General features: G+C 35.8%; 2 protein-coding genes across 2 annotated transcripts in view; one reads left to right on the plus strand and one right to left on the minus strand.

The window, feature by feature from the left end:
• CAMK2A (calcium/calmodulin dependent protein kinase II alpha) overlaps positions 1–20,070 on the minus strand; it is a 301,059-nt gene that overhangs the window by 12,753 nt on the left and 268,236 nt on the right. The window lies entirely within an intron of this gene.
• The window catches only part of CDX1 (caudal type homeobox 1), a gene marked incomplete at both ends in the record, with an annotated part of 32,182 nt that continues 15,859 nt past the window's right edge, over positions 3,748–20,070 (plus strand). The window contains one exon of the mRNA XM_081938452.1: positions 3,748–4,174. Within this exon, the coding sequence (XP_081794578.1) occupies positions 3,748–4,174 (427 nt within the window). The remainder of the gene's footprint in view (positions 4,175–20,070) is intronic.

Consider the following 20,070-nt stretch of genomic DNA (forward strand, 5'->3'; position numbering starts at 1 on the left):
TAATGTTTTGTGAATCACTGTTGGCGGTTTTTGGCGCTGCATTGTATTGCGTCTCTGAGTTACGAATGATTTCCTCTTACTGTCATCAATGACTTTCTACCAAAGTGGCTAGTAGAAAAATTAGAGACTTGCTTTTGGTTTTTAAATTCAATGTTATATAGTAGCACAGAAAAAGGATTAAACATTTCCTTATCAACATTCACCAAAATGGCCACGGTATTTGTGATACATTTTGAATTCATAGATAATAAAGGAGCTGAGATTCATAGCAAAGACATTCTGTTCAAAATACAGTATTTCTTGCATTGCTGGTTTTCCAGCTGCTAATATACAGGTCCTCATTCCTACATAAATCAGACCACTCTTCCCAATATCGTATCTCCATATGCAGATTCTAAATGATGGCATAATAAACAAATTAATTTAAATATATCATTTTCTTTATAAATCCATGTAAACATTCATAGTCCCCTTTATTTTGAATAAATTGTTTGAGAATTGGTTTGTTAAGACTGCATTAATATTCTATGAATTTTTAATTTTTGTTTTACATTGTTGTTCCATAAATTGTGCCCAGAGTCACAATGGCACCAGGTGGCCTATAAATGTGATAATGTATGTATAGCTGTAGTAGAGTTACATCAAAAAAATGACAGCTATAAACCCATGTTGCTTTTAATATCTTGCTTACTTTAATAAATAATATTCTACTATAGGAGATAAAAAGCTTTTAAAAAAAGAACCTATCAATAACCACGGCCTAATAATTAAAATCTTTCTTAAATTTTCATTTAGAAATAGATGAATATTGGGGGTTTGTTTTCATTTCCTTTCTGATAATGGAATTTATAAGAGTATTATTTTATAAAAGCATTATTTTCCGTAACTTAGCAGTTGAAACATTGTGCTCATTCTCTTGATGTTTTCCTGCAACCGTTGCTTGTTCCAAAAGAGGAATATTTGCCTGTCTCGCAAAGGACCCCAGGTCCTTGAGTGGAAAGTGTTATTAAAATTACTTTTATACCTCACATTGTAACTTTCTACCAGGATTATTCCTTCCCTGTTTAATTCTATCCGTATTTCTTTCTAAGCACAAAAGGACAACCGCACCCCACCCACCCACTTTTAATAAAAAGTGAGTCTCAAAATGTGGTGACATGTAATTGAAGCTACAATCCTGAAATATTCCCAGAATATATTTCCCAGAATATGGCTAAATGGGGTAGAGGTGGTGGCAAAATATACTGCAAATAGTATGCTGTCAGATGTATTCTTTGGTGTCGGGGATACGTCCTCGTTAACCATCAGTTCTGCCATCCCGCCGTCCCCTTCTAAGCAATAGGTCTATGAGCCTTAAAATGAATTATGTTCTTGAGGGAGGGGGGACGGGACGGGACGGGAAGAACCGAGCTCCGTTGAGTAATCATTCCGTGAACTGGGGGATATGAAGGATTGTGGCTTGAGATTTCTTTAAAGAGGCAAAGCGCAGAACCTTGTGAATTGGGTTCTCGTTATGATAAGAGCAACTATAGGTCGGAAAAACGCTGGGAAATGTTGTTCGAGGGTCCGTCCGTATTCCTGAGTAAGCCGCATTATTTTCAAAGAGAGTCAGAAACATCGCTAACCTACTATGAAGTAGTGCTAACTTACTCCTTATTATTGGCACTGTAAGGTTGCACAGCCCCAGGAAAGGAAGGTCTGCCTTTTCCCGCTTCTGTTCCCCCCCCCCATCCCAAATTTAAGAAAGGAAATAGAAGCCTCCTTCTGCATGTTGCAGGTTGTTAGGATTCCCGTTTCTTGCGGGAAAGGGTTTGCCCCTCGTCCTAGGACCATCTTCTTTGCGCAACGGAGAGGTGTGAGCTGGCATCAAAAGGGGACAGCTGGCCGTTCTTCCTGGACCGGCAAAAACAACAATAACCAAAGCAACCAGGTGCCTCAACATCTAGCACTCCCACCTTGCACCGTGTACGCCCGCAAGCCCCATGAATTTCGTAGGTTTGGGGGCAAAGGCATCCTTCCAATCCTAATGTATATCACCCACCCGAGGATTATCCTGAACCCAAATGCGATTATTTGGACCACGCAGCAGCTAGCATCCCATTTCGTGGGCCTTCCGTAAAGATGGATTTATACCTCTCATTTCTAGGGCAGTTTTTAATAATATGAAACATTAAAAATAAAGCGAGGCAAAGCTTTCTTTGATGTTGTATTTCCATGGTTTAACTAGCTATTCCAGGTTGGGTATCCTAAATTAACTAAACACATAGCTGGAGGCTAGAGGTACCTGAAGCAGGAAAAACAGCCTGGCCAGTCATCCTTTTTTTAAATCTTAAACTTATTAGGGTTTCTGCCAAAGGGCATAAATGAAATCACTCCCGGTTTGTTATGAAAGAAATCTCATTTTCTTTACAAGTGAATTTTTCTCACCTTCTGAAACTTCCCTCTAATCAATCCCAGTCAAAGTCTGCGATTTTTATAATTTACCTTTCACAAAACCTTTTTAAATATACACTGAAGTATATTCAAGATTTTTTTTTGGGGGGGGGGGGGAGAAGGTATATGTGGAATCCCAGGTTAATATCTATTTTCCTATCTTATATGCCTTTTTTTTCTTTCACAAAGAAAAATAACACTTTTCTTTAATTAAACATTACAAAACAATTATTTCAGACTTGAGTAAAAATCCACTGATTAAAAAAATCTAGTTTTGCTCAAAGTGGAAAACCGTGAAAAAAATGGTTTATGACTCTTACACTCTTTAAATAAAGAAGTACAGAAAAAAGGTATGCTTAAAATAAATAGATTGTGTTTATTTATGTTAATGTTTAGATTTAGGAAGTTCGCACATATTTAGCCCAAACTTTCTGGGGTGCTTGATCAAGGCTGATATATTCCTCAAGGTGTTGTAGTCCGGAGACATTCAGCAATAACTCCTAACATTTCTAACTACTACAATGATATTGGCTGGTTGTGCTGGGAGTAATTTTTCCTGGGCATATCTTGGACACCAGGTTAGAGCATTGTGGAAATGAAATAAATAGGCCATCTCTAACCCACCTTAACATGTACCCCATTGGGATATCAAGCAAGAGGGCTTAAATTTTAGGTTTGCAGGCAGAATGAGCCTGAAATGCTAATACAAGAGAATATGATGATCAAATTAAGGGGCTCTTCCGCTTTCAAAATCAGTTGTTGAATTTTAAAAATTGGATTGTTGAAATTGTTAGTAGAGGGGTCTCCTGTAACTGTGTGTTACAGTCTCCGTGCCTGCCCGAAGTCTGGGAAAGCTGAAACATCAACTGACATTCTTTTCTTCCTGGGTCATTTCCCTAATGAGTCCTTTTGTACCTGGAATTCTTTGTATCCTCTGGGAATTTCTCAGGTTTTCCTTGCCCTCTAAACACAGTCCTTATAAGGACCTTCAGCCCCCACCCCACCCACCCCCCGTCCCTTCTATCTGCTTAGTGCCATTTGAATTCGCCCTAGTGGCTTCCACTTTGATTCCGGGACTTTGAAATGCAAACCTGCCTTTCAATGCAAATGCTCCGAGAGGTTGGCCCAATAATAAAAAAAAGGGCTTTTCCTCAGGGAGGTGCCTTTGCAAAGTTGGGAAGGGAAAAAAAAGACCTGAGCAAGTAGTTCAGGTGAACTGTTAATCAGGAAGAGGCTGGGAGTTCTCTGCAAAGGCAAGCCAGGGAAGACGCTGCTGAGGCGCCGGGCACATTATGCACGCTGAGCTACTTGGGGATGATGTATGTGGGTTATCTGTTGGATAAGGACACCAACATGTACCCAAACCCGGTCAGGCACCCGGGCCTGAACCTCAGCCCCCCAAATTATGTGCCCGTGCCCCCTCAGTACTCGGATTTTGCCAGCTACCACCACATGGCCGGAATTAACAGCGATCCTCACCAGGGGCAGCCCGCGGGGACCTGGGGTCCTCCGTACCCGCCTACTAAAGAGGACTGGCACACCTATGGCGCAGGAGCCCCTTCTGTCGCCAGCCCGGGGCAGCTAGGATACAGCCCCTCGGATTTCAATCCAATTCCGCCACCCGGCTCTGGACTGCTGCCTCCGCCCATGAGCGCCCCAGTTCCCCAGCTCTCCCCAAACGCGCAAAGGCGCACGCCTTATGAGTGGATGAGGCGCCACGTTCCCACTAGCAGCAACAGTGGTAAGGACTTGTCTCTCTTTCTCTCCTCCGTCTCTGGCTTCGGGGAAAGGGTGTCTTTTAGGCCGGGAGGACGAGCAGTCTCTACGGTGCGATGACTTTTTCCTTCGCGTTTCTGCAGGGTTGCGCTGACCACTTTATAACGTTTACTCTTCATTATCTTTTCCCCATCAACTTGTAGACACAAGAATTTGTGGTCAAACTACATTTTAACACGAAAAGGGAGGGATACTTGCAAGACTTGGCTACAGATCCAGGAGGTTCGGAGGTGGCTTCCTTACACAGAAGGAAATTCCACTTGTGCAATGTTTGCTAGTTATAAACAATTTGTCACATGTTGTGCCTGAAGTTATACATGGATATTCTTCGATTGATGAATCCATGACTTGGAAAGGGTCTTCTCAAGCTAAGAGTTCCTGGTTCAGTCCATGGCTAAAATGATGGGAATCGATAGGGAAAGCAGCTTGCTGGCCAGAGTAGCTTTGATCCGAATAGATTGCTCTATTCCAGGGCTATCTTAGCTTGGCTGAGTAATAATGGACCAGATATCTTCCCATATTGTGATTGGCTATGGCCGCCCCAGTTGATGATCACATCAAGATAGAATTTGGAACAAAAGAACCTTATATAGTCAGTATAATGTTAAGTTTTCACAATTGTTCACATATTTGTCAAAACTGGAATCATAGGGGTTATGCAGTAGTACCTTATATACTATATAGGGTAAAGCTGCAGAACTACATTCAAAGGGGAATTTCAAGGAAATAGGATGAGAGTAATATATAAAAATAAATCTAATAAGGTATATGGTCTTCTGTTTGTGTCTGTATGTATCTGTATATTTGCTTAATCTATACTGAAAGGAATGACTAGAACTTTCCAAGAACTATCTTTTACTTAAGTCTTTCCCAGTATCATTGTCAAACACCCAGTCACCCAGATTCTGACACTGAGTCACAAGTTAATTTTTCTCTCACCAACTAAAGCTGCATTTTTCTCAGTCTGGTTTACTGAAATTCTCTACAGAGATTGATAATCGAGACGGGGGTTGGGGGGATCAAATATTGATTGTGAAGGCTCTGTTAAAGAAAGTTTTGGGAATTGTCTGCATGAGGGTGTGATTAGCAAATAAGCCAGGAAGAGATCACAATAAAAATAATTTCTTTTTGTTAAGTTATGGGAACAACTGAAAGGTCATTGTGCATAACTGCCTGATTCATTTTTGTGTTTATCGAAGTACAGCTATCTTTCATTGGTTTGCACATTTGATGGCACCGCGCACTTGATGTTTTTATTCTGTACGGCTACTGTTATCAAAATTATACTGTTTTCAATGAATTTCATTCTAGCAGTTTTGTTTGTTGCACCCCTTTCAGTATGATGAATGGAGACACTACCATATCTTGGCTAAGGTATATTATATGTGTCAATACTAGCTTTATTCTTTAACATTAGTGTTCAGCAGTATTATTTCACTGGTAGATTATTCCTCTTCTGGTACAGTCTCTGAAGCTTTTAGCAAACTCAAGGATGCTCTTTGGGCAAATATTGGTCTTCTCAAAATCTCCCCCTCCCCATCATTCAGTATGAAGTGGATTCCTGTACAGCAGTCACAAATAAAAAAAGTTGCATACTGTATTCAATATTCAATATGAAAATATGTAATCTACCACTTCTTTTTCCCTTAAGAATTCAGGTAGAATTCAGTATTTGAAAAGCTAGTAACATCTCTTTTCTGATTAACATTTATGTGGAAATGTTCTTGTGTATTTGATCATGTCTAAGTATCTGCACAAGAATAGTTACTGCCTATTAGCTGCATTCTTTCTTTCTCTAGTCTTCTCAGATAGTTATATTCCCACCTTTCAATTTATAACTGGTGGTTGTTCTCTAATCTAAAAAATATTGTGAATACAGAATAATGGCATCTTTGTGTCAAAGTGTGTATGAAATAGTGATGTTCCTGTACTATAAGAAAGTGTTGAGTACTTTTTGGTGAACATATAAGTTGCTTATCAGTATGATCCCCCCCCCCTTCTTAAGTGAAAGCTTAATGGCACAGTAAATAGGTTCAACTAATGAATGTGTGGCACCGTAACTTTTTATGGGACAGGAGTAACAGCAAGTGTGTGTGTGTGTTTGTGTGATTTAATGACCCTTATTTGTGAGAACAAATTGATCTCAGCTGAGTTACTTTTTAATAAAGAGATGAAATTTGCAAAGGGTTTTCTTTTTCATATGCATCGATTTCTTACCTTGATCTTTAAAAACCCACCCTCTGGATATAAAATAGGATTCTTTAGAGATATCTATATGCATGCTAATAAATACCTCACATTTCGTTTTTGTTGCAAATTTGGGTTATAAAGCTGAGATTTATAACGGTATGGAGAAAAAAATAATGCAGCCGTTTAATTTTTGTGTATGTCGTTTTATTTACTACTGTCTTAAAGACAAGTCTACATTCGAAAAGTTTGGTTCTCTCAACCTCACTACAGTAAATGTTAGAGATTGCTGATCGATGCATAGTGAACTAAAATTAGTTCTCGACGTTGCAGAACCGACTTGCTGTTCATTGCACCTTTTTATGTTTTTTTCAAACGGGATTCGATATTTTAAAATGCCCAAACAAACTGGCTATAAATGAGCGCGCCTACATTTTCTGATGACAGTAATTTATCCGCATTTAGGCGGTACCTTCCCCGCGTCTCAGAGCAGAAAAAGGCGCGAAGCTACTTTCCCGCCAAGCCCGTGAGGTCTCTTTGCTTCCCCCCCCCCCTTCCCCAATTCAGGCAATCGCCTACTTCCCTTCCCCAACTTCTTTCTGGGGAGCGCTGGATCTTTCCAGCGCCGAAACCAGCCTCTAATTTTGCGGCCGCGCTGAACTCTTGAACCCAGGGCGGGAAAGGAGTTTTAAGGGAACCCCGGGGTGACGCGGTGGGAAAGTGGAAGTCTCCCCAGGAGAACGCAAATGAACATTCTGGGGTGACAAAAGAACCCGCAACCGGTGCCCAGTTCAAAGGCGGCAGGCCGGCGACCTGCTTCATGAAAGGCCTTGCCAACGCCTCTGTCAAACCCGGGGCAAATTTGCAAGCGTGCTGCTTTGTTATGCTGATAGGCAGAGGGGCTGCGTTGCGGCGGGGCGCCCAGCGAGCCTCCTTGTTCTCAGCTTTGAGGATTGGCGGCTAAGCGGCCTTTGAAGTTGGGGCACTTCCACTTTCCTTCAGAGCTCCAGCCTGGGCCGCCCATACGAGGCTACCGTTGTCCTCGCCCTCCTGGGTTGGTAGGAGCTTAGCCTCTCGGCCAGAATAGAGAATAAATAACCTTTATTGTCATTTTTTACTGTGGGCACACTAGCACACATTAAAAATGAAATTCTGTTCCCATAAATATAAGCACACACACGTATGTCTGTGTGTATGTGTATATCTATCTATCTATCTATCTATCTATCTATCTATCTATCTATCTATCTATCTATCTATCTATCTATCTATCTATCATCTATCTATCTATCTATCTATCTATCTATCTATTATCTATCTCCATCTTTAATATATATTGGAAAAGAAGCTTGAGAGTTCACAAGGTTGATACTATATGGAACAAAACCATGACTGAATCTGGATATTCTGCCTTGAATACTGAATAGGCCGGTTCTTCCAGAACGTAGCAAGGAAAACAGGTAGTGAAGAGGCTGTGTAGTGTCCCAGACAATACTGCGGACCCTGGGCAAGCATTACTTGTATATATATATATTTGGGTGAGACTGGTTTGTGAAGAGAAATGAGGACAAGATGGACTAATGCACCACGCTGAAAACTTAAGCCTTAGCAGGCAGTACTCTAAACACATCGTCCCTTGGGAATGAGGCAGCAAATACATTTAATAAATGATGATGGCAATGACGACTTCAGTTGGATCGGGATAAAAAAAAAGGGCACTTGAAATGTGTAGTTGTGAACTGAGCTGGAAAGTTTCATTGTGTGGGTGGCTGGAGCTGTAATGAGTCCCAAAACTCAAAATTTTCAAGTTCTTTTGGTTTTATAGAATAAAGTTTAGACATGTCCTTTCCCATTGAAAGCAAGAGAACTCCAGCAGAATACCTGTCTTTAGAAGTAGCTACCCTTTCAACTCAATGAAATTTACATTAAAGAAAATATCTATTCTCTATACACTCTGAAGTTGAGGCCAGGGGTTTTGTTTTGTTTGTGCAAGTATTCATCTGTTACAAACATGCACCTCATTTCATGCAGTATGTAGTGACTGCCTTGCACAAGGTTTAATGAATACTTCCACAGCCAAAATGATTGTTTCCCTATTATTTGCTCCCCGATATGCTGGAAGTTGTGTGATAAAATGATCCAGGATAGTTTACCGTTTTCAGCTTTCTTTGTGGCCTGTGATCATATAGCAAGTTAGCGCAAATCAAAATAGGTGTTGAATCATTAGTGATCTGGGTAGGATACTTTATCTTACAGGCTCTGGATGACATGCAGTGTTACACACTGGAAGGATCTGGTGGAAGAGATCTTACCTTCCCTCTGCAGTACGGTAGCTCTGAGAATCCCCAAATTTAGGGCTGTTTCAATGACAATTGATAAGGAAACTGCATGGAGGAGCTTACCTCTTTTGTAGCATTTAACATGCGGATGATCACATGTCTAATACAACAAAAATACTATTACATTGAAACAGACAAATCTAAGGGTTCCTTTTCATTATTACTGTAGTCTGAAACCTAGTGATAAGAAAAGTTCCAAAGATTTCAGTTTTTCTAAAATTGATCCTCATAATTTCTGAATCACAAAGCATACATATAAATTTGCTTCTACTTAAAGTTCATCTTTCAGATTAAACTTTAGTCCTTACATTCAAGATAGTACAAATTTTGTTTTGCTTTGATATTTATATGAAATAATGGTACAATATACAGTTTAATGGAATAATTACATAAAATCTTTTGCATCTTTATATTTATATGATTTAGTTATCGAAGTTTCAGACTGGATATATTATGGTAACACATTTGGGGCATTGCTCTTTCAACTTGGTATATTGTTTACTAAGAGCCTGCAAGACTAATAATTAATGGGAGGCTCGCACTTTTGTTATCTGAATGGTTAACTTCAGAGTCTTTTTTTTAACTGGAAAGAATTTTAAATGAAAGACTTGATACCATCTTAAATTTATCAAAACTAGATCATATGATTTGTAGGTTTTGCTTTATTTTGTAACAGTAGCAAAGGAAACAAAACTATTTCAGATTTTGCATAAAATAAAAAGAAACAATAGAATCATATTAAGACAGAAATACTGACTGAATTACCTCTAACTAAATCAAACCTAATTTGATTATAAAACATATCTTGAGTTTTGTTTTCTATTTTCTAGATTGCAACCAAGGAAATTGCTTTTCTTTAATGCGACTGATCTTTTTATTTCTTAAACACCCTGTAAAGTAACATACCATATTAGAAAACAAATTGCAGAAGAAAATCTTTTTAATATATAGAGAAATATATAATACGTAATAGCATTTAAAAAGTTACACATATAAAATTTATTTCAATACACAATAAATACAATCGTTAACAAATCTAGCAGCTCCTAAGATAACTTTGTGAAAAAAAAAACATTTAAAAGTTCTAAAAATATCCTTTAACTATTACATTGCTAAATTTGATTTAACATAAAAATAAAAATACTATTACATTGAAACAAAGACAAATCTAAGGGTTCCTTTTCATTATTACTGTAATCTGAAACCTAGTGATAAGAAAAGTTCCGAAGATTTCAGTTTTTCTAAAATTGATCCTCATAATTTCTGAATCACAAAGCATACATATAAATTTGCTTCTACTTAAAGTTCATCTTTCAGATTAAACTTTCGTCCTTACATTCAAGATAGTACAAATTTTGTTTTGCTTTGATATTTATATGAAATAATGGTACAATATACAGTTTCAGGGAACTGAATGAATAAAATGTTTATTTTAAAAGAAAGAATAACAAAAATGACAGTTAAAACTATAACTCACTAATGAAGGTCTGTATACTGTTAAGAATCAGACATGATTGGAATAATTCCTGTTATTGTTATTGTTAACAACAACAATAACACTAGAGCATTTTTAATTATAGTTTTTAGACTATCATGGGTGAAATATGTCCTTAAATCATTAATATATAACGATTGTTTTAAGAATTTCTTCCAACTTCGAATTTGAATTTTGTCTTCAACTTCATAACAGTAGCGATATCTTCTATTTAAGGATATATTAATGGACCAATATAGGACATAATCTTTGACTACTTCAAAGGAACCTGATATACTCTTCTCTTTGAAGGGATTCATGATGGAAATAAAACTCTTAATATCTCTCTATTGAAAGCTTAAGAATATTTTTTAAATGGATGTTTCTGGGTTATTCCAAATATGGATTAAATATCTAGAATCTTCTATAATGCTCACCAGTGGTTTCATGTCCTTAAAACATTAAAATAGTATCAATAGTTTTAACATTATGGTTGATTTATCAAAAAATTGTATTTAGAGAGTATTGGACTCCCTAAAGAATATATTTGAAATGTGGGACGTAAGATTTTCTTGATGGAGGTAAAAAAAAATTGAGGTTTCATTTGGGAAATTGTGTTCTAATTTTATATAATGTTATGGGGAGATCTTTAAATGTTAAACATATTAATATAATATTGAATTATGTCCCACATTTTGAAATTTGACTTTGTCAGAAATTATGGTTTATTGAGTATAGACAAAATGGCTCAAATATTATATTAAGAAATTGGAAAAATTATATTATTCCAGATGTTAAGGAATATATTTTGAAAATCTATGGTCTGTCTGTTTTCAAAAAGGCAGTATGGATCTCTTTGGGAGAGATTTTGTAATAAATTGTAATGCAATAGAATAATATAGTAGTCTGTAATATTAATACACAAGTGATTACTGATTACTGTCATATAAAAGGTGTGTGTGTTTAGCATTTTAAAATCCCATTCCTTTTTTCAGTTTTTCAGTTCTTGTTTTATTGTGTGTATTTTTTTAGTGTAGTTACTATTTTGTCAATATAGTCCTCTATTTATGATTGCAATTGAGCTCAAAATTTCCGCTGCTAAGCAAGACAATAGTTATCATATTTTTCAGAGTATAAGACACACTGGAGTATAAGATGCACCAAGGTTTTGAAGAGGCAAATTTTTTTAAAAAACTTTTTTTTGCACTCTGCAGACCTCCCAAAAATGGCCCGTTTTTCGTGAAAATGGGCTTGTTTTTTTTTTTTTTTAAAAAAGGCACAAATAGTTTTTAGGAGGCTTGTAGAGTGCTCCTGGAAGGTGTGGGTGGGGGCGCACATCGAGCAAAAAACGGCCTATTTTTCGCTCATTTCTACCCTCCCCAGCCTCCAGGAGCACTCTGCAAGGCTCCTAAAGGCTATGCACGGCCATTTTGGTAAAGGGGCAGGGTTTCAGGAGGCAAAAAATGCTTTATTCAGTGTATAAGATGCACCCAGATTTTCAGCCTCTTTTTTGAGGGAAAAAGGTGCGTCTTATACGCCAAAAATATGGTAAGTGAATTTTGTCCCATTCTATGACCTCCCTTGCCACAGTTATTAAGTGAATCCTGCAGTAGTTAAATTAGTAACATAGTTGTTAAGTGTATCTGGCTTCTCCATTGGCTTTGTTTGTCAGAAGATTGCAAAAGGATCAACCTGATCAAAGTGCAACCTGACCTCGAGACATTGCAACCATCATAAATATGTCAGTTGCCAAGCATCCAAATTTGATCATGTGACCATGGGGATGCTGCAACAGTCGTAAGTGAAATACTGTCATAAGTCATTTTTCAGTGCCATTATAACTTTCAACAATCGCTAAACAAATAATTGCAAGTCAAGGACTATCTGTATTTTGTATTTTGGGAAAAAAGCTGGAATTGTCTTGTAATTAGGGTATAATTGTCTGAAGAGAAGATGTCTTTAAATATGTGGGAAATTCAAATTATATAAGTCATATATGTCTATGTCAGTGACTGAAAATTTTAATGCTAATTTGAAGTAATACTAAATTAAAATAATTGCTGGTACAAATTAATTTAGGTCATTGTTGCATTCTGAGCTTAGTTGTTTTTTGCAAATGTTTCATTACTCAATTAGGTAAAACCATCAGTGGAAAAACCCTACTGAGCTAAAAATATTCAAAAATATTGATAGAAATTACTTTGATTTCAGTTAGTACAGTACAGGTAAAGCATGTCATTTACATGAATGACTGGCACAGGTATATGTAATCAGGGACAACTTATTACAACTTTTGTAATAAATAAAATCTTTATGACAATTAAGATAAAAGATAAATGTAAATTATGAATTGTGTGACCACATTATTAGCCTATATGGATCAATAATTGGTATCTTGCTGCTACCATAGTAGGAAATTATCATTTGCTCTACAAATATGAACATCTTAATTATGTAAATAGTAAATCATAATACAATTTATTGCAATTTGTAAGTTTTTGCTCAGCCCCAAATATAAATAGCTTAGTAGTGTTATAGAAAAATAACGTGTTCGATGCTGCTAGAAAAATAATGGGTAGGTATTGTAATTTCTCACCAGGAGGACCTTTAAGGAATTACCTTTTAGTATTATTTAAATAGCCAAATAACATTAAAATATATATCCTTTAATAATCTTGTATCAAATTTAATACAATTTATTGTAACTTTGTATTTAGGTTAGGGTTTGAAATCAGTTGGTTAAAGTTACTGGTAAACTTAAACATGTAAATTGATTTAATCTAGCTTGAGTATCTGGGGTAATGGAACAAACATACTGCATCATGTGTAGATTATGAACCTGGGTTATAGGTAAGATATTAAGTAATTTTAAATTTTAAACTTCAATTTTAAAGTTAGTGTAATGTATGGATTACATTGAAAAAAATCTGTTTACCAGTTTATAGTAGTTTTTGAAAAGATAGCAAGGTGGAGACCAATCTGATTTCAAGAGTCATGCTGTATGACAGAGAGAAGACTGCCACTGAGAAGGTCTCGCTATGGGATGCAAATTCACAGATTTCCCACACGATGGGTATCCCCAAAATCTCCTCCCAACTAGATTTGGTAAGGCAGGAAGATTCTACTTAGAGGAGTTAACAAAAAGCCAAGGTATATAAAACTTTATTGATTATTATCAGCATCCTGAACTAGGCTTGGAAAGTTACTATTGAAGTGGCTAGCACTCGTAAACAAGCAGCATTCTGTGTTGCAACTTCCAAGTTGTCTTCAAGGGTAACCCCAATAAAACAGCTCCAGGGAAAACAAGGACCTGACTTACTGTTTTCAGCACCCCAGAATCCGGGGAGCATGGATGCTAGGTTGACGTCACGTGATTGCCATTTGCGACTTCCTGCTACCTTCTCCATTGACTTCACTTTTTGGGAGGCGGCAGTGAAGGTTGCCAATGGCGATCACGTGACTGCAGCTACCATAATTATGGGAGTGTCCAAGTTGCAATCATATGACCAGCGGAAGCAGTGACAGCAACAACTATGAGGAATGGTTTTAAGTTTTCCCATTCAGCGTTGTTGTAACTTACAATGGTTGCTGAAGAAGTGAATTAAATGAGGACTCTGTAGATGAAGTTTTGTAGAAAGCATAGGGAGTTGACTTTAAAGGACAGGAGAAAAAGTTGCTATCAAGGCAACAGTTAAATAAGGGGAGGTATTTCAACTTGGGCCCAGAAACTAATTTGAAAGAATGTCTCCGGTAAGACCTAGGTCACTTAAGTGTGGTAGTGGGCAAGCATATTCATACTTGCATGATTTTGTACTCTAGCTGTTATAATAAGAGTAGTTCTCAACTACATGGCATTGTTTGTTTGGTTTTTAGTCTGGTTCACCTTGTAGGACTGATAGCCTTCCATGGAAGTGGAGGAGCAACAGAATTCTCTGTTGCTGGAAAGCAGTTTGACCCCAGGCATTTCTTCAAAGGCTGAAGACATAGAAACAGGAGATCCTCACAGCAGCTTAACTTTGGGTAGAGATACAGAGTGGGGTACTATCATCAAATTAATGATTCCTGCAGTAACTTTTAGAGGTATTGGAGAAGGTATCTAAGAATACCATGGATCTCCAAGAAAACAAATACATGGATTGTCAAACATACCAAACCATAATTATCATTTATGACACACATGATGGGGCTTAAATTATCCTACTTTGGATATGTTAAGCCAAGATCTAGTTTTCTGGAGAAGGTGGGGGGAGAGAAGAGGACAATTAACAGCAAGGTGGATGGTTTCAGTTATAGTGGTGATAAGGTTGGAAGACCTGAATGGCCTAGTTTTCTCCATTGTCATGGAGAAAAATATGGTAAAACTAAGAGTTGATACCAATCAATGGCATATAATTAAAACTTTTAGAGCATATTAAGCAGCATCTGTCACATAACTTGTTTTAAAAATAAAGTCAGTAAAAATCCTTTGTTGAAAAGGAACTTCTTACCTTATGACAAAATAATGTTGTCTTCTGCATATCATAATTTTGCTATCATTGCCATTTGCTGCAGACGCTATTAGCAGTATAGTGGAAAAAAAGTTAGCATTTCACACTTTTATGGAATCTGTCAATAGTGTGTATGAATTACACTATCAAGGGTAATTCTCCTGAATGTCATTGAACTCAATTAGAAATCCTAGCCCTAGTCTGATTGTCCAATGGTCATGGATGGTGGAGTCTAGTCACTTTTTGTGTATCTCTGCTTTAAACTTTGATTCCAAATACAATTCATGGTCAAATTTATAGACTACATCTTTATTATAAAAATACTATCAAAAACTACTTTTCTCTTCATCATAATGTTCATTTACAATCTTTCAAGATAAGGTAGCATGCTTTACAAAGACTTCGAAATGCAGATAATTTTTTTTAGCAACTTCTCCCGCACAGTAAATAATAAAATATATAATACTACTTACTAGAAAGAAAATCTGAAATTCAAAACACAATAAATATTTTTAAGTGACTGTAGTTAGGGAATAAAACATATTCCAGTAAAACTCCATCCATCCATCCATCCATCCATCCATCCATCCATCCATCCATCCATCCATCCATCCTCTCTCTCTCTCTCTCTCTCTCTCTCTCCTGCCCATCTCACTGATACAGTAACTCTGGGTGGCTTAAAATATAACTGGGTGGCTTAAAATATAAAGTACAAAATGTAATTTACTTTCTTAGATTGTGATTATGTTAATGTTGCTGGATTGAAAAGAGGTAAAGAAACAGTGGAAAGGTAAAAACCTTTCGTGCAGATTTACATTCTGGCTCTTAATCTCTATGGTGAATGTTCACAAAATACTTGTGGGAATCTTGCAATTCTATCTATCTTGCAAACATTCACCAATTTAATGATTTTATTGCTTTAAATATTTATAAATAAGCAGCAAATGTTTTCATATTTGAGCTTTGAACTTTTCCCTTCGTTGAATTGTGCTATCAGCATTGTAGTGTAATTTCTACGCTTTAGTTGGGGTAATTATCTCACAACAGTACTCTATTTTATCAAAGATAATATTTTAGTTTGGTTCTTGTGAGCTCTCTCTGTTGATGGAGGTGGCAGTAAAGGTAATGAAAGGATATATGAATGCCATGAGAATATTAATATTTTAATATTGCACAAAATAATTGATTACAACTAAAGTGAATGCTCTTAGAAATATTTGCTTGGTAAGTATCAGTTCTGCTAAGAATAAAAATCCATTTAAATCCTACATATAAACATGGTTTAGTTTTACACTATTGGTTAGGGTCCCCTGTAAGTTAATGAACTCTTTAGAAACTTGTTGACCTTATATTTCATTCTTACATTCATTTATTAATTCTGGATTTTTACATTTTTCAGTATGGAACATATTACATATACCATCAAAGCCCTGATGGAAGTGATAACGTTTGCAATGCATGTAGACACACACAGAAGCATTCTAGATATACACACAATTATGCACGTACACACAGAACTCTTTCTTAAATTATTAACCACAGCATGCTACTGAACTGACTTGAGATGTTTTGAGTAACCAGTAGCCTTTTAAAATATTTTAAAGTTTCCTTTCCATAATGATACAAAAGACAACATTTCTTTGGCTTTAAATATATGTGCGAGTGGAGACATTTGTCTTAAAAAGATTTGCACTATAACCTTATATTCTCTTATAAACATTTTTTCCCCAAAAGTGATTTAAGTGATTCTTTGTTTTATTTTCTATTTTAATTGTAATTTGCCTCACAAATCTATACATTTCAGATACTTTTATTTCTAATTCATTTCTATATCATATTACATGCAAATCTAAACAGCTTCTATAAAAATAATTTTGTAACTCCATTGTAATAAATATGGCAGAGCAGTTAATATTGATTAAACAACAGTGACATTTGACCTAAAAAAAGCAGGACAACAACGTAATCCACGCTGTTTCTTATAGTAATCTCAAATTAACTAATGCCACTATTTTTTCTCATTTTTATTGTTATTTCATAACAGGAACACAGAGGTGAAAAACATAAAATAAGGAAAGAACAGAAAGAAAAGCAGAGAAGAAAAATAGAGAAAAGGCAAGCAAATTGAAATGTAGGTTAAAATTGGCTATTGTTGATAATAGTGAATTTAAAGTTTTAGAAGGTTAAGACTGCAGTCCTGTATTCTCTTTTTAGCACAAAGACCCATTGAGTTCTTCTGAGTTGACAAAGAGGATTATACAGAGAATTATAGGATATAGCCCATGTACCCTAGGTAAAATTAGACCAAGGTATTTGAATGCAGTACTGTAGATCAGGTCTGATGGCTCAGTGGTGAAAGGCACTGAGCTTGAAAGCTGACAGCCTCCGTTCAAGATCCAAGTGCCGCACAACAGGATGCACGTTCTTTATTGTTTACCTAGCAGTTCAAAAGCATGCAGATATGAATAAATAAATAGGTATCACTTCAGTGGGAAGGTAACAGCATTATGTGCATCCCAGCATATAGTCCTGCTGGCCATATGCCCATGGAAATGTCTTTAGACAATGCTGGCTCCCGTGGTTAAGAAATGGAGATGGGCACTGCCCCGTAGAGTTAGACACAATTGTGAAGGAAAAACCTTACATTTATCTTTACCTTTAGATCAGATCACTGCTCGTACTTTCATGAAAGTAGACACATACAGTGTCATCAACATTAAATTTAAGTCCTGTTGATTTGTAGGGCATGTTACAGAAGGTAAATGTATTTTATTCTCCTTATTTTCACTGAGAGCATATGCACCAAAGACAAATTCCTTGTGAGTCCAACCACACTTGGCCAATACAAAATTCTATTCTATTCTATTCTATTCTATTCTATTCTATTCTATTCTATTCTATTCTATTCTATTCTATTCTATTCTTCTATTAATATAGCAGTCTCTACTGCAATCAACAAAGATATTTAACAAAAATCTCTCCTTGGTTTATAACCTCTCTTTAAGTGAACATTGATAAAAATAACAATTTTTTTTAAAAAAATGGAAATAAAATTATGGAACAAACTCAGTGTATGACATCTTACCAGATGTGATGCTGGGCTCATTTTATTTCGACTTCATTTTTGTTCTTTATCAGCTTAGTAAAAAGTAAGAGTAAGATTAAAGGTGGCAATTCATTTCTTTCCTAAGTGCAAAAAGTCCATGTAGCTGGCTCATAATCAGCTCTGGATTTATACTAAAATATTTGGGAGTTAATTTCATATTAAACTGACCAACCATAACTGTGGAATGATTACTGATTTCACTAGATTGAAAGACCCAGAGCTAGATGATTGGGTGGCCAATAAATTATTGATAAATTATAAATTATAATATACTTTAAATTATAATATACATAAATTATAATATATTGCCCAGAGACCACTGGAATTGGACAGTCAATATGTTTAAATAAATAAGTAAATAATAAAATGTAAATCTACTAGTCTAAATCTAAAGACATGAAAAGACTTTTAATCTGAATATCATCTAAGTTTTCTGGGATTTTGGATACACAGAATTTTGGATTTTGGATTTTGGATTCTGGGATTTTGGATACACAGAACAAAGATTCAAGCATTTGTGAAGCTTCCAGGACGGGTTCAGACCTATTCAGATTTGCATAGTTCTTTTACACCTAATTCTTACCTCTCTTTCACACCTGGTTCTAACTTAATAGAATTTAGGGTTGTAGTAAAAACAAAGTGATTACGAAGCTCAATCTTCCCACTCTTGCTCTAGATAGAGAAATAAAAATTGTAATGAAGTAATGTAGCAAATATTTAGGAATGCAGGAAATGTTTTTCATTTACATTTTAATCTTAATGTTGTGGGCTCAGAATCTGAGAATAGTGGAGAGAGCTAAATCTTTCTCACGATTCCTTTCTTACCATTAGGCAAAAATGTAAACAAAACCAAATACACAACTATCTTGAAGAGGCATGTTTTGATCAGGAAAAATAATGCAAGGATCATTTCCCACTCCTATTCTATCCATTGATCTAATTACTAAGAGAATATTGGGCATCCCTTTCTAATTATTTGAAATATTTTGGAAAATCTATCTTGTTATGTTACCATCTTATATGTAGCTGAACTAAAGTTAGGGTTTTCAAAAGTTTCTTGCATATACTATAGTTTGTTAATAACATTTCTAACAGAATAATATTTCAAAAATATTTTTACTTTTGTCTTATCAAATATATGTTGTTCTCAAATGAATCTCTTCATCCTTAGTGTTTAGTAACCTACATCAATAATTTAATCTTTTTCAACAGACCATTTAGAAATTATTGGGGGACTTAGAATATTTAAGAAATGTTTCCTTTTGTTGTATAAATTGAAGCTCATGCATAGTTAATGTCCAGTATCATTTTTCACTTAATGGAATAGAACTCTTAAAGAGGTATAGTTTTTAAAGTAAAAAATAGAGTATATTAGCAAGCCAAAATAATTTAGAAGCCCTATAACAGGGATATTTTATATAGATAATTTGATTCTGACCAAAAGAATCCTTTATTGTTGAGAAAAAAATAATGCCCTTATAGCTAGTTACTATTCCTTCTAAGTTCACAGATCACCAGGAACCAAACAAATCATAATTTGAGAATATTTGATCCTGCACTTCATTTTCTATCTCTGGATAAGCAGATTGTTTAGGCCTTTTGGCCTAGTTCTTTTTCAGCATCATATAGATTGAGCTATTGTATATGCTAGGAAGTGTTACTAGAGTTTTAGATTTCACAACTGAAAGTATAGTGGTGCTGTACTGTTGTCACAAGTAGAACATATGACATATGTCAAAAGTTCCCAGCTAAGGCATTCTGGTCATTTCAAATGGTCATTCAATCAAATCACAAAGCTTAGCACAATAATTATTCTTTTTAATAGTATCCACAGAAAATTCATTTTTTTCATATACTTTTTGTAATAACTACCATATCAGGTATCTTGTAAGAACAATAAAAATGTAATGATGTATTTTCTCTGACAGTGTAATTCATCTATGCAGAAGGTATCCCTTCTACACTATATTGCCAAAAGTATTTGCTCACCCATCCACATAATCAGAATCAGTTGTGAGCGAATACTTTTGGCAATATAGTGTATGTTCAATAGATCTTATTCCAAAGATGTATGAGAAACATGGATTTGTTTGCATCCTTTTGTTCAAATTCAGATTATGGGATGCTGTAGGATTTTCTCTATACCACTTGACAGAAAGATGGTAGTCTGTCTTTAGTACTAGTGATCACATGTGGGCTGCTTTGAAATGATCCCCAATTGATGAAAAAAATATTTTAAAATGATTAGTTATTCACCCTGCTTAACAA

Source organism: Natrix helvetica (genome assembly GCF_964273705.1).
Source record: "Natrix helvetica genome assembly, chromosome: 1".
NCBI lineage: Eukaryota > Metazoa > Chordata > Lepidosauria > Squamata > Natricidae > Natrix > Natrix helvetica.